Source organism: Onthophagus taurus, chromosome 3 (assembly GCF_036711975.1).
Source record: "Onthophagus taurus isolate NC chromosome 3, IU_Otau_3.0, whole genome shotgun sequence".
Taxonomy (NCBI): Eukaryota; Metazoa; Arthropoda; class Insecta; order Coleoptera; family Scarabaeidae; genus Onthophagus; species Onthophagus taurus.
The window spans coordinates 4,995,504-5,009,883 of record NC_091968.1 but is presented as its reverse complement, the minus strand read 5'-3'; the positions used below and the strand labels follow the sequence as shown (position 1 = coordinate 5,009,883).

Sequence of the window (14,380 nt, the reverse complement as noted above, 5' to 3'; positions counted from 1 at the left end):
TTGGTGCCGAGAACGGCTGTCTAGATCGTTTGATCACTTTACTATGACACGTTAACTTTTCGAAATTTGGAAACACCATAACTTCATTTTTTTAAATGGCACCCCCCATATTTTATTACTTAGTCGTCTTCGGCGTCTCATTTTACATCTTTTATATTCCATATGTCCTATGCCTAACATTAATAGTTTGAGAAATAATTAGGCTTTTTTGAAAAATGCTCACATATCATATCGATATTAACCTAGTGTGCCATGGAAAACAAATGTTTAATGACTTATTGATAAACGTCAAAGTCTGATTTACGTTGTTTGATATTTGTGAGTCTAAAACCAGTTAAAATGGATACTAATAACGTAAATAATGTTTATACAAATGAAGAAATCCATAATTTATTTTTTGTGCACGAAAAGTGCGACAAAGTTCTTAGTAGAACTTGCAGAATGTTTAATGAAAATTATTCACATTTATCTCCGATGACAAAAGGTAAATTTAGAAGAATAGAAGCAAATTTTTTGCATTTTGGACGAATTAATTACGTGTTAACCTGACCAAAAAATGTAATAGATAATGCAACGGAAGAGGTGAATACCTTGGCTTATTTCGAGCCCAGTCCCAACACCTCAATTCGAGCTGCCAGAGAAGATCTGGGAATCATACTGCGAACATTGTCGCGCTTTTCATGCATAAAAAATAAATTAAGAATTTCTTGATTTGTGTAAATATTACTTTCGTTATTGTTATCGATTTTAACTCTTTTCAGTACTAATATTAAGCGACCTAACAGATAATTATTAGCTCACATGCATCAAGTGACGTAAACAAGTGAGTCTTTGGCAAGAACTCATTGAGAAGGCTTGTTGTTCATGGCACACTAGGCTAAATATCCATATGATATGTGTGCATTTTTCAAAAAATCCTAATTATCTCCCAAACTATTAATGTTAGGTATGGGACATATGGGATATAAAAGATGTAGAGTGAGACACCGAAGACGACTAAGTAATAAAATATGGGGGGTGCCATTTAAAAAAATGAAGTTATGGTACTTCCAATTTTCGAAAAGTTAACGTGCCATAGTAAAGTGACCAAATGTTCTAGACAGCCGTTCTCGGCACCAAAACATACTCCATCATGTTGCTTAAGCATGTTCTGAATCCTAAAGTGATATCCCAAAAATCGAGTGTTCTCTGATGTTTTGAACAAATGTCTACTGGAGCAGATTTTTCTAGAAAAATTCGAATAACTCGAGAACGGCCGAATCAAATTGCAAAAAGTAAAGTAAATTATAAACCTTGAAAACAGACAAATCCAAATATGTAAAAATATACAGGGTGTTCCATTTAAAAAAATAACGTAGGTGGCGACTTCCGGTATAACCGGAAGTGTAAGAAATCTGAAAATATTTTAGTCGAAGAGATCGTAATTAATAATACTTATGTCTGAATTCTCAAATTTTTATTTTTGCCAGAACCCCAGAAACGTCTAATGACCGGTCTCGCTGAGACACCCTGTATATAATAATAAATAAACTAAACTAACAAATAAAACAATAACTATTCGATCAGTATTACTATAGCGGTATAATAACTTATTCTAAAGTAAAATATAACTAAATAAACTAAATCATGTAAATAAACTAATTTCACGGACCAATACGGTTACATTACTTTGGTCATTTATAAACATATATGTATGCACATTTGTGCATTCATTTCAATAGCTTCTTCAACATGTACGGATTTTTTCCGTAAGTCATTAAATAATATCCAATTGGCATTGTTGGGCACAAATGGCGTGTAGTGTCGTAGTTACTTCATAACTGATGATACCTGTGATATAGAATTTGTTATGGAGTTGTAAATGGCGGGGGTAATCACTCAATTTTGTTTTATTGTTCTCTCCGTTCGTTGTCTCTATAAACAGCAACTTTGCATATTGAAGGCTAATGCTAGCCTCACAACCACATTTTTTGCAATTGTTGTTTATAGTTTGCATGAATCTTAATTCGGAAGAAAACTACAGAGAAGCATCAAAGATGCTTACTGAAAAGAATTTGTCCCAGTCAACTTAAGAAAATAAGCAAACCAGAAATCTGAAAGTGGTCGCTAAAAAGATGCATAAAAGCTGTGATGTTAATTATATCAAAGATGATCTATTGAAGCGTAAGTATAACATTTGTAAAGTAACCCAAATGTTAAAATACAAAACACAAGAGCCTCTTCCTTTATACATCTTGGATTTTACACCGTCAGAGGATGTAAAAAGAATCCATGAAATGTGTCAAAATCGAAGAGTACAGAAAGCTAAGTCAAATGCCCCAGTGCAAAAGAGGTCAAGGTTGGAGTCACGCCAAAGCTTACTGCCACAAAAATCCGAGATGTGTTAAATGAACGAGATGTGCTGGTGAACACTAGCGAATGCACTAAAGCCAAAGAAATCCCAGCTAAATGTTTCAACTGTGGAGAAAATCATCCAGCGAACTACCGAAGATGCATTGTGATTAAGGAACTACAAGTCATCAGGAATAAGAAAACAGTAAATTCAAATAAAATAAAGCCAGGCGTATGCCGAAAAAGCGAGAAAACTGTAAGTAAAACTGTAACTAAAAAAATACTTCAACAAGAAGAAACAATAAACACATTATATGCACGTCTAGATTTCATTGAAAGCAATTTAAACCAAGGAGCGATTCAAAGAAGAAATCAAAATGTCTAAAAAGCAGCAACTAAAAATAATGCTGTGGAATTCTAATGGTCTTCGACAGCATCAAAACACACTACCAATAATACTTAAAGAAAATAATATTGATATATGTCTTATCTCCGAAACTCACTTTACACGAGAATTGTATACAGGCTGTTTCGGTGACTCGGGGAACAAATTTAACCAGGTATACTAGAGTGAAAATGATGACGATTCATGTAAAAAAAATTAGTAAAAGTCTTCAAATTTCAAAGATACCATAAAAGTTAGGAAATTTTAACACATTTTTCCAAATATCTTAAACACTATTTACAGTAAAGCGTTGAAATTTGGTACAGTGTAAATCAATGTCATGTAAAATCGTTAGGCAGTTTATGAATTGGATCGGTCATCGGGAACAATGCTATACAGGATGTTCCTAAAGTTTGTTTGTTCAAAACTTTTTTATTCTATCATAACTGGTACATTTCTGTTTGCAGTTTCTAATAGCAAATTTAATTTAGAAACTTTTATTACTCTTAGATAATATTGATAAAAGTCACCGTTTTCGTGTTAAATGCAAAAATGTTGGGTTCCGATTTCATTAATAGCACTAAAAAAAAAAAAAGAAATCTAAGTTTTTGAACATTTCCTTTAGCATTTTTTATTACTAAGTCTTGTTATTTTATGTATGTTTTTATTATTCCTGTTAGTGTTGTCGATTTTTGTTTATTTTTTGTTGATTTTTAATTTATTGTTTTCGAATTCTTTTATTAAACCAATTAAAACAAATTAAAAATGTGATTTAGCTATATCTACACTTGAACATGTTGCATACATAATAGTTATGACAGCTCAGTTCGATTTTCACTTGTCATTTCCAATTCAGATTAATTAGTTATTTCTTTTTTTTTAGTGTTATTGAATTAGGAGCCTAACATTCTTGCATTTAATACGAAAACGGTAGTTTTTATCAATATTCTCTAAGAGTGATAAAAGATTCTAAACTAAATTTACTATTAGAAACTGCAAAAATAAATGTAGCGTTATGATAGAATAAAAAAGTTCTGAGCAAACAAAGTTTAGGAACAGTCTAGAGAACTCAACCATGCAATAGAGGCCCTAAATTGTGAGGTGCTCTCCACTGGGAAACCAACTTACTGGCCAACAGATAGAAGTAAAATTCCGGACCTGCTTGATTTTTTAATTACGAAAAATATATCGCTTAAGTTCGTAAACATAGAAGAAGAGTTAGGGCTGGACTCAGATCACTCACCAGTAATTATTAAATTTCTAAATAACAAAGTATGTAACAAAGAACCCTTTTTATAACTAACTAATAAACTCACTACTTGGAATCTATTTCAACAAACATTAGATAATAAAATTCATCTTAATGCTCCTATGAAAACAAGCGAAGAGATTGACAATGAAGTAGAAAAGTTCTTAAAAGACATACAAAACGCAGCCTGACGCCCAGGCTGCGTTTTCCAAAAACCAATTTTAACACCAAAACCTAAATCTAATATTTATCCTAAATTTATTAGAGACGAAATTGCAGAAAAACGGAAAGAAAGAAAGAAATGACAAACCAATAGAATTCCTAGTGATAAAACTAAATTAAATAAAATAACAGCCAAATTAAGAGCATTAACAGATAGCCACAAAGATAATAATATTCAAAATTACTTAAAAGACCTTACTGACGATGCCAATACTGATTATTCTCTGTGGAAGACAACAAGAAAGCTTAAAGTTTCAAAAACACATACACCTCCAATTTGAAATAATAATGGAATTTGGGCTAAGAGCAATCAAGAAAAAGTTAATTTGTTTGCTGAATATCTGAAAGAAGCTTTTACATCAGACAGTCCAACAACTATGCCAAATAGTGTCCCTAGCGTAATTCAAAGTGACCAGCAGAGTAATATACCATGTGTAAGAATGAAAGAACTGTATTATGAAATACAAAAACTAAATACCTAATTAATGGAGAAACATTGAAACATCTACCAAAACGGGCGATTACAAAACTATTACACATAATTAATGCTGCTTTTAAACAGAAGTACTTCCCAAGCATATGGAAAGTTGCTGAAATAATAATGATACCAAAACCTGGTAAACCCCCCACAGATGTTACATCATTTAGGCCAATCTCATTATTACCCTTACTATCAAAACTGCTTGAAAAATTACTATGAAAAAACTAAAACCTGTCATAGAAGAAAAAGCCCTAATACCAACACGTCAATTTGGGTTTCGGAATAAACATGCAATAATAGACCAAGTGCATAGAATAACGAATACTATCGAAATAGCAATGGAAGAAAATAAAGTTTGCTCCGCCGTATTTCAGGATGTTGCACAAGCTTTCGACAAAGCCTGGTTAGATGGTTTAAATTACAAACTAGTCCAAATACTACCATCAGTTGTATCTTTCTGATCGATATTTTAGAGTAAAATACGAAAACGCTTATTCACCACTACATGAGATACGAGTCGGAGTTCCTCAAGGAGGAACTCCTGTGTGCTTGGCCCAACACTGTACTTCCTCTACACATTCGACCTTCCTCAGGTACCAAAAACATTTAACAGCTACATTCGCAGATGACACAGCGATATTGGTTACAGAAAACGACGTACAATTGGCCTTAAATTCAATAGAAAACCGGAGCAAACGATGGCTAAAAAAACTAAATACAACTAAATCGACATACATAAACTTTACTTATAAAAAAGTAAACTATGTCCCAGTACATATAAATGGCAATGCAGTCCCTTACGCCGACACCGCAAAATATCTTGGTATGACGCTGGATGCCAAACTCAAATGGAAAGCTCACGTCAAAAAAAAACGTGAGGAACTTGGTATCAAATTTAGACACCTATATTGGCTTATTGACAGAAAATCAACGCTATCACTAAGTAACAAGTTGCTAATATACAAGCAAGTATTAAAACCAAAATGGACATATGGAATCCAACTGTGGGGTTGTACCTGCAAGGCAAATGCAAGTCTGATTCAAAGATTTCAGAACAAAGTACTAAGGTGCATAGTGAGAGGGTAGCAAATGCCTCCTTAACAAAATATAACAAGATTCTTTAAAATTAAACATTATCTGCAATAAAAAGCCCTTTTTTAAAAATATTTTCAAGGCCACTGCTAATTTTGTCAAACGGGCAGTATTTTCGTGTAAAGTGATGGATTATCTATCAATTATCTTAATACCATATCAACCTAAAACTGGAAAATAAATAACAGTGCCTTGGCCGCATCTATTACTTTAATTGAGTAAGATAAGGTTGCTTGTGGTTGACGTGCTACAATTAATACCATATCAACCCAAAATTGAAAAATAAATAACAGGCTAAACACAAGGTCTATGGCCTATGGTAATTTCTTATCGTGTATTGAACTTAGCTGCCATAAATTCTTTTTCTGTGTTCAATTCATAAAATCCTGGTTCAAATATGCTTCGAAGAGTTTTTCTGGAAAAACTTTCATTTGATTTGGTAAGAGATCATCTGAAGAGGCGTGTAACAACTCAACAATGCGCATAAAAGAAATCAGCAACATGGAACCTGAAACTGTTGCCCAAGAGCAAAACACAGAGTATGGTAGATGTTCCTTATGCGGTGCAAAAAAGAATCGCAAAACAAAACTTTTATGTTTAGAGTATGTTACTGCAATGTGTTGTGATTTCGTTAGACATTAATATACTATTGACTATGAAAAAGATTTACCTTAAGTTTATTTAATAAAACGTTACGTTTTTTAAAATATCTTAATTATTTAACTTATTTTATGGAGCACTTTAGATCTACTGACTATGTATTACCTATCACCCAAACATATTATCCTTATATTTTAACATCTTATGTACATAAAATTACCTTGTAAATGTAAAAAAATTAAGAAAAAGCACTTTTTAGTAGGTTCGGTCTGACAGACCGATGTGTTATAAAAATCATGTTAGTACTGGAAGGTTAATAAATATTTTTTTAGGAAGTAATAATTGAACCTGTTAACTTAAACATGGACATAAAACGGTTCACACCATCCCAAAACTCATCAATTCGCTCCCAATGTTGGGAAATCGATGGGATAATGGACGTAATTCAGATAACTTTGGGACAAAGAGATTTAGCTATAATTTTGGCTATTTACGCGGATAATATCGGGGAAGGAAAGCTCCTCGATTTATTCCCCGTGCCAATTATACGATCACCAACCGGAAACGTCCAGGAATCCGACGAAACCGTCCGGACTTTAGAAGCTTTTTTCTGCGAACCGAAACAAAAATATATTAACACTAAATTTTCATTCGACGGCGTTAGTTTATTATTATTTTTCGATTCGGGGGAACTTTTAAGTTCGCCTATTCGAGATTTAAACCACGGATTATGCAAATTCGAAATCGTTGAGGTCACAACTTGTTGCGTTTTGTATACTGATGGAAGTATTGATGGGAAATTATCCGTTGATGGGTTGTGTATCGAAGAAATCGGACCGGACGTTAATGTTTATGATAAAGGGTTATTTTAATTACTTTTTATTAATCCAAACTCATTTTAATCTAAATCTTTTTTAGGATTCTTCAATCCCCAGTTGATGATAACAAGAACAATAACTGCAATATAACCGTAAATAAACCACCAATAATCGATTTGACGTTCCATCAAACCAAAAATAGCGATAAATCCATCGATATCATCATCGGTCGCTTAAGTTTAACCCTTTCAGTTCCATTTTCTGAAAAAATGGCGATGTTTATCGTTGATTGCCTCCCTAAAGACACCCTAGACATCGGGATAATTAATCACGGTTATGTTAGCGACCAAACCAACGAAAACGAAATCCCAAAAGCGATTCCACACAGCTTAACAATCGCTTTAAGGATAAATCGTCCCGAATTTATTTTTGTGGTTGAAACAACTTCGAATAAACGGCGATATTTTATAACAAAAACCGAAATTTTGTCGGATTATTCAAGACATGGTACTCGATTAAGTCTTGTTATTTCATTATCGGGATTGCATTCCTCGTTTTACGACGTTGGAATTCACGCAATGGAACCTTATTCGATTCTAAAACAATGCGATGTTGAACTTTCGAAATCGTTTAGTGAAGAAAAAGGGGATAAAATTACCGCGTCGGTTTCTTCGATCCACATTCAATTATGCAATCGAGTGGTTTACGCCATTAATGATATATTAAACGATATCGTTGAACATTTTAAACTCCCAGACGAAGTCCCCGGTAACAAATTGAAACGTTTAGAAAGTAAAGAAAAAGAAATTGAAGATTTATGGGAACCGAAACATTTAAATGAATACGTTTGTAAAGAAGAATTCGTTGAAAAACCACCATCCCACATCTACAGGGAGTTATTTTTGTTACCAAAAACCGAAATGATATTAATTTTAGAGTTAGAAGAAATCCCCGTTGTGTTAATAAAAACGTCATTGGAAGTAACAATGTGCGATTGGTCAACACTTTTAAATTCAACTTGCGAATTTACAATTCAAGCGAATTATTTCAATGATAATTCGCAATGTTGGGAACCAGTTTTAGATCCGATTGTGATGGACGATTACGAATATAAACCTTGGGAAGTAATCATAAAAATTTTTCAAGACAAATCATTACCGATGATGGGTAATGTTGAAACGAAATCGAAAAAATCATCAAATTTAAAAGACGCCGGGAATAAAAAGAATTCTTCCCCGAGTTCTAGCGACGAGGAAAGTGGCGAGGACATGATTTATTTACAACCATCGAATTCGTTCCATACGAGAAGTAATCGAAAAGTTAAAACTAGCTTATCAACATTTTTAGATGACTCGGATTCGGAAAATGAAGATGGAACGATGGAAAAATTAGCGGCTGCCATTTCGGATTTATTCACTGGTGATTGGAATGAAAGTGAAGCATCAGATTCTGATCATTCTAGTGAAGGTTATATTAACTAAATTAATTAATTACTGTAAAATCTCGATATAACGGACAAAATATTTTGAAGTCATACTATTAATATTATTTATTTAATACATTTAAATATAATTGTTAGCGCTCATAGATAGAATCCAACTCGGGTTATTCCCCAAGATACTCTATTCCACGTTTATAGATAAACTCTGGGTATTCCCCCGAGAGATTGTATATTTTACATTGAATTAGAAAAGTTCAAAAAAAAACTGAAAGTCTTTAGACGCACGGCTAAATCCGAATGTTTCTTTTTAACATTGACAACAATAAAATGTATAGAGTTGGGGGCTAAAAAAACATAACAAAAATGTTTATGGAAATGAAGAAATTATTTATGGCACACTCAATGTCAATTAAATTCTCTCTAAAATGCTGCTTATTTTATCATGATATCTCAATTCGTTCTTGAGATATGATTTTTTATATTACTGCCTTTAAAATTTATAACAATCAAATGTGTAAGGCTGTATTTAAAAAATCATAACAATGGTGTTTATGGAAAATAAGAAATTATTTGTGACACACTCAATCTCAATTAAATTTGCTTTAAAATGCTTCTTATTTCATCATGTTATCTCAATCCGTTCTTGAGATACGATCTTTTATTTTACAACTTTTACCATTAACAACAACCAAATACGTAGAGTTGGGTTTAAAAAATCATAACACTTACGTTTATGGAAATTAAGAAATTATTTATGGCACACTCAACCTCAATTAAATTTGCTTTAAAATGCATCTTATTTCATCATAATATCTCAATTCGTTCTTGAGATACGATATTTTGTTACTACTTTTACCATTTATAGCAATCAAATGCGTAGAGTTGGGTTTAAAAAATCATAACAACGGTGTTTATGGAAATTAAGAAAACATTTTTTCATACTTAATATTAATTAAATTTGCTTTAAAATGCTATTTATTTCATCATGATATCTCAATTCGTTCTTGAGATATCACTTTTTATATTACTGCTATTAAAATTTTTAATAATCAAATGTGTAAGGTTGTGTTTAAAAAGTCATAACAATGGTGTTTATGGAGAGTAAGAAATTATTTATGGCACACTCAATCTCAATTAAATTCCCTCTAAAATGCTTCTTATTTCATCATGATATCTCAATTCGTTCTTGGATACCATCTTTTATATTATTGCTTTTGCCATTAACAGCACCCAAATGCTTAATGTTGGGTTTCAAACTCATAACAAGTACGTTTATGGAAATTAAGAAAATATTTTTAGCACATTCAATATCAATTAAATTTGTTTTAAAATGCTGATTATTTCATTATAATATCTCAATTCGTTCTTGAGATATGATTTTTATATTACTGCTTTTGCCATTAACAGCAACCAAATGCTTAATGTTGGGTTTCAAAAATCATAACAAGTACGTTTATGGAAATTAAGAAAATATTTTTGATAAGCTCAATATCAATTAAATTTGCTTTAAAATGCTATTTATTTCATTATGATATCTCAATTCGTTCTTGAGATATGTTTTTTTATATTACTGCTATTAAAATTTTTAATAATCAAATGTGTAATGTTGTGTTTAAAAAGTCATAACAATGATGTTTATGGAAAATAAGAAATTATTTATGGCACACTAAATCTCAATTAAATTCCCTCTAAAATGCTTCTTATTTCATCATGATATCTCAATCCGTTCTTGAGATACCATCTTTTATATTACTGATTTTGCCATTAACAGCAACCAAATGCTTAGGGTTGAGTTTCAAACTCATAACAAGTACGTTTATCGAAATTAAGAAAATATTTTTAGCACATTCAATATCAATTAAATTTGTTTTAAAATGCAGCTTATTTCATTATAATATCTCAATTCGTTCTTGAGATATGATTTTTATATTACTGCTTTTGCTATTAACAGCAACCAAATGCTTAATGTTGGGTTTTAAAAATCATAATAAGTACGTTTATGGAAATTAAGAAAATATTTTTGACACGCTTAATATCAATTAAATTTGTTTTAAAATGCTTCTTATTTCATCATGATATCTCAATTCGTTCTTGAGATATGATTTTTTGTAATACTGCATTTAAAATTTATAACATTCAAATGTGTAAGGTTGTGTTTAAAAAAATCATAACAATGGTGTTTATGAAGAGTAAGAAATTATTTATGGCACACTCAATCTCAATTAAATTCCCTCTAAAATGCTTCTTATTTCATCATGATATCTCAATTCGTTCTTGAAATACCATGTTTTGTTACTGCTTTTGCCATTAACAGCAACCAAATGCTTAGAGTTGGGTTTCAAACTCATAACAAGTACGTTTATGGAAATTGAGAAAATATTTTTGGTACACTTAATATCAATAAAATTTGCTTTAAAATGCTATTTATTTCATCATGATATTTCAATTCGTTCTTGAGATATCACTTTTTATATTACTGCTATTAAAATTTTTAATAATAAAGTAAGGTTGTGTTTAGAAAGTCATAACAATGATGTTTATGGAAAATAAGAAATTATTTATGACACACTCAATCTCAATTAAATTTCCTCTAAAATGCTTCTTATTTCATCATGATATCTCAATTCGTTCTTGAAATACCATCTTTTGTTACTGCTTTTGCCATTAACAGCAACCAAATGCGTAGAGTTGGGTTTAAAAAATCATAACAAGTATGTTCATAGAAACTAAAAAAATATTTATTGGCACACGCAATCTCAATTAAATTTGCTTTAAAATGCTTCTTATTTCATCATGATATCTCAATTCGTTCTTGAGATACGATCTTTTATTTACTGCTTTTACCATTAACAGTAACCAAATGCGTAGAGTTAGGTTTAAAAAATCATAACAACGACGTTTATGGAGATTAAGAAATTATTAATGGCATACTTAACCTCAATTAAATTTGCTTTAAAACGTATTTTATTTCATCATGATATCTCAATCCGTTCTTGCGATACGATATTTTGTTACTGCTTTAACCATTTATAACAATCAAATGCGTAGAGTTGGGTTTAAAAAATTATAACAACGACGTTTATGGAAATTAAGAAATTATTTATGGCACACTCAATCTCAATTAAATTTGCTTTAAAATGCTTCTCATTTCATCATGATATCTCTATTCGTTCTTGAGATACGATATTTTGTTACTGCTTTAACCAGTTATAAGAATCAAATGCGTATGGTTGGGTTTAAAAAATTATAACAACGACGTTTATGGAAATTAAGAAATTATTTGTGGCACACTCAACCTCAATTAAATTTGCTTTAAAATGCTTCGTATTTCATCATGATATCTCAATTCGTTCTTGAGATACGATATTTTGTTACTGCTTTAACCAATTTATAGCAATCAAATGCGTAGAGTTGGGTTTAAAAAATCACAACAACGGTGTTGTGAATTTATGGAAATTAAGAAATTATTTGTGGCACACTCAACCTCAATTAAATTTGCTTTAAAATGCTTCATATTTTAGCATGACATCTCAATCCGTTCTTGAGATACGATCTTTTATATTACTTCTACTACTTTTACCATTTATACCAATCAAATGTGTAGAGTTGGGTGTAAAAAATCATAAGAACGGCGTTTATGGAAATTAAGAAATTATTTATGGCATACTCAACCTCAATTAAATTTGCTTTAAAATACTTCTTATTTCATCATGATGCCTGAATTCGTTCTTGAGATACGGTTTTTTAAGTTGCTGTTCTTGCTATCATAACTACGATTACTAAATACAACACACTATTTATAGTAAAATAAATGTTAGTTTAAACTTCGAATCACTTGTTATATGAAAAATTATTATCCGTAAAGTTTAGCCGTCTTTATAGACGTGTGGCTAAATCCAAATGATTCTAGTTCTAGGTATAGTGTTAGTTCTAGTGCTAGTTTTAGTGTAAAACTAGAACTAACATTAGACCAAGAACTAGAATCATTCAGGTTTAGCCGTCTTTGGAGACGTACGGCTAAACCCAAGTGATTCTAGTTCTAGGTATAGTGTTAGTTCTAGTTTTAGTTCAATAAAAATACCCAACAACCTGGCACTGTATAATAAGTAAAACTAGAACTAACACTAAACCCAGAACTAGAAAGTTTCGTGTTTAGCCGTGCGTCTCTAGACGCTAAACTCGAATGTTTCTAGTTCTAGGTCTAGTGTTAGTTCTAGTTTTACACTAACACTGTTATTATGTAGAACTAACACTATACCTAGAACTAGAATCATTTGGGTTTAGCCGCACGTCTCTTAAGACGGCTAAACCCGAATGATTCTAGTTCTAGGTATAGTGCTAGTTCTAGTTTTACACTTGCACTGTCACTAGAACTAATTCTAGACCTAGAACTAGAATCATTCGGGTTTAGCCGTCTTAAAGACGTGCGGCTAAACCCTAATGATTCTAGTTTTAGGTCTACAGTTCTAGTTTTATACTAGCACTGTTACTATGTAGAACTAACACTATAATTAGAACTAGAAAGTTTCGGGTTTAGCCGTGCATCTTCAGACAGGTCTTCGAGTTATTTATCTGTTCCCAGGATGTATCAGGCTTCTTAGATTCTACCGTCCTTGGTATAAATATAAAGCCAAGTGGACTGAACGCAACTGTTGATAGCTGTCCGAATTTGTTTGCATTAAAATAATTCAAACACTTTAAAGTGCAAATTAAAATTTTTTTATATATCGAACTTTGGGCTATAACGAACACTCGCTTCCTTGTATTAATCCGTTATCGACGTTTTACTGTAATCTTAATACATTATTATTAATAATTACTTAATAAATATTTAATAATTCAGGTGATGAAGATGATTCCGATGAAGAAGAAGTGAAGCCAAAACATCCCGATGCTTACCCACAAAAAAATTATAAAAAATCAACTTATTTTTTAATCGACGCTAAAGATATCTTAAACATTACAGTAACCTCGACTTTTTTTAAAGTATTAAACGAGTTGTTTACGGTTTATTCGAATAAGACATTATCAATAACTTACGATAAATCGATTAATATCGTAAACGATATAGGTCCGTTAACGAAAGTCGAACTTTTTGAGAATAAAGGAACGAAATCGGTTGAAAACTCAACGTTGGTGTGTTCAAAAACGTACGAGATGCAAGATTCGTGTCCGAACAGCCCGACGAAAAGTGTTTATTTAAGCACCGATTTCTTGGATGATTTGGATGATCGCGATAGTTACACCGATGAAACCAACAAAGATATCGAAATGAATATAGATTTAGAACCAATTTCGAGTTTGGAGTTTCCTATTGATACAACATCGAATTTGTATGAAAAAATCAATAAACATCATTTAAAAATTCACGTCCCCGGTTTTCAACCTGTCCAAACGTGTTGTCCAAAAAAATCTTGGGAGAAATTGATGCGGCTACACGGTGTATCAACGAGCAAAATTTATTACTTACTTGCCAAGCATAGTGTTAATAAACATGGGAGACAAGTTGCCGTTAGTTCTCCATTACAGATTAAAAACGAAACTTGTTTTGCTTTAAGCATTTTATATCAACCTTCAGTTTTGCAACAAATGAACTTGGAACCGGTGGGAGATGTGATGAATCCTTTTGAAACCACTATGAGGATTGCGGTTTTGGAACCCCACGAACGATACAATGTACCACTTTATATTGCGTATCATTGTAAATTGTTTATTCAACCAGCTTATGCAGAGTAAGCATGAAAATTTGTATTAATTTCTT

The 14,380-nt window shown here is 31.7% G+C and overlaps 1 protein-coding gene across 2 annotated transcripts in view; it reads left to right on the top strand.

Moving 5' to 3' along the window:
• Positions 1 to 14,380, top strand: part of LOC111417732 (intermembrane lipid transfer protein VPS13A-like) — a 47,547-nt gene that overhangs the window by 13,899 nt on the left and 19,268 nt on the right. For both annotated transcript variants that reach the window (XM_071195450.1, XM_071195451.1), the window contains exons 14-16: positions 6,693 to 7,222; positions 7,279 to 8,645; positions 13,463 to 14,351. In XM_071195450.1, the coding sequence (XP_071051551.1) occupies positions 6,693 to 7,222; positions 7,279 to 8,645; positions 13,463 to 14,351 (2,786 nt within the window). The remainder of the gene's footprint in view (positions 1 to 6,692; positions 7,223 to 7,278; positions 8,646 to 13,462; positions 14,352 to 14,380) is intronic.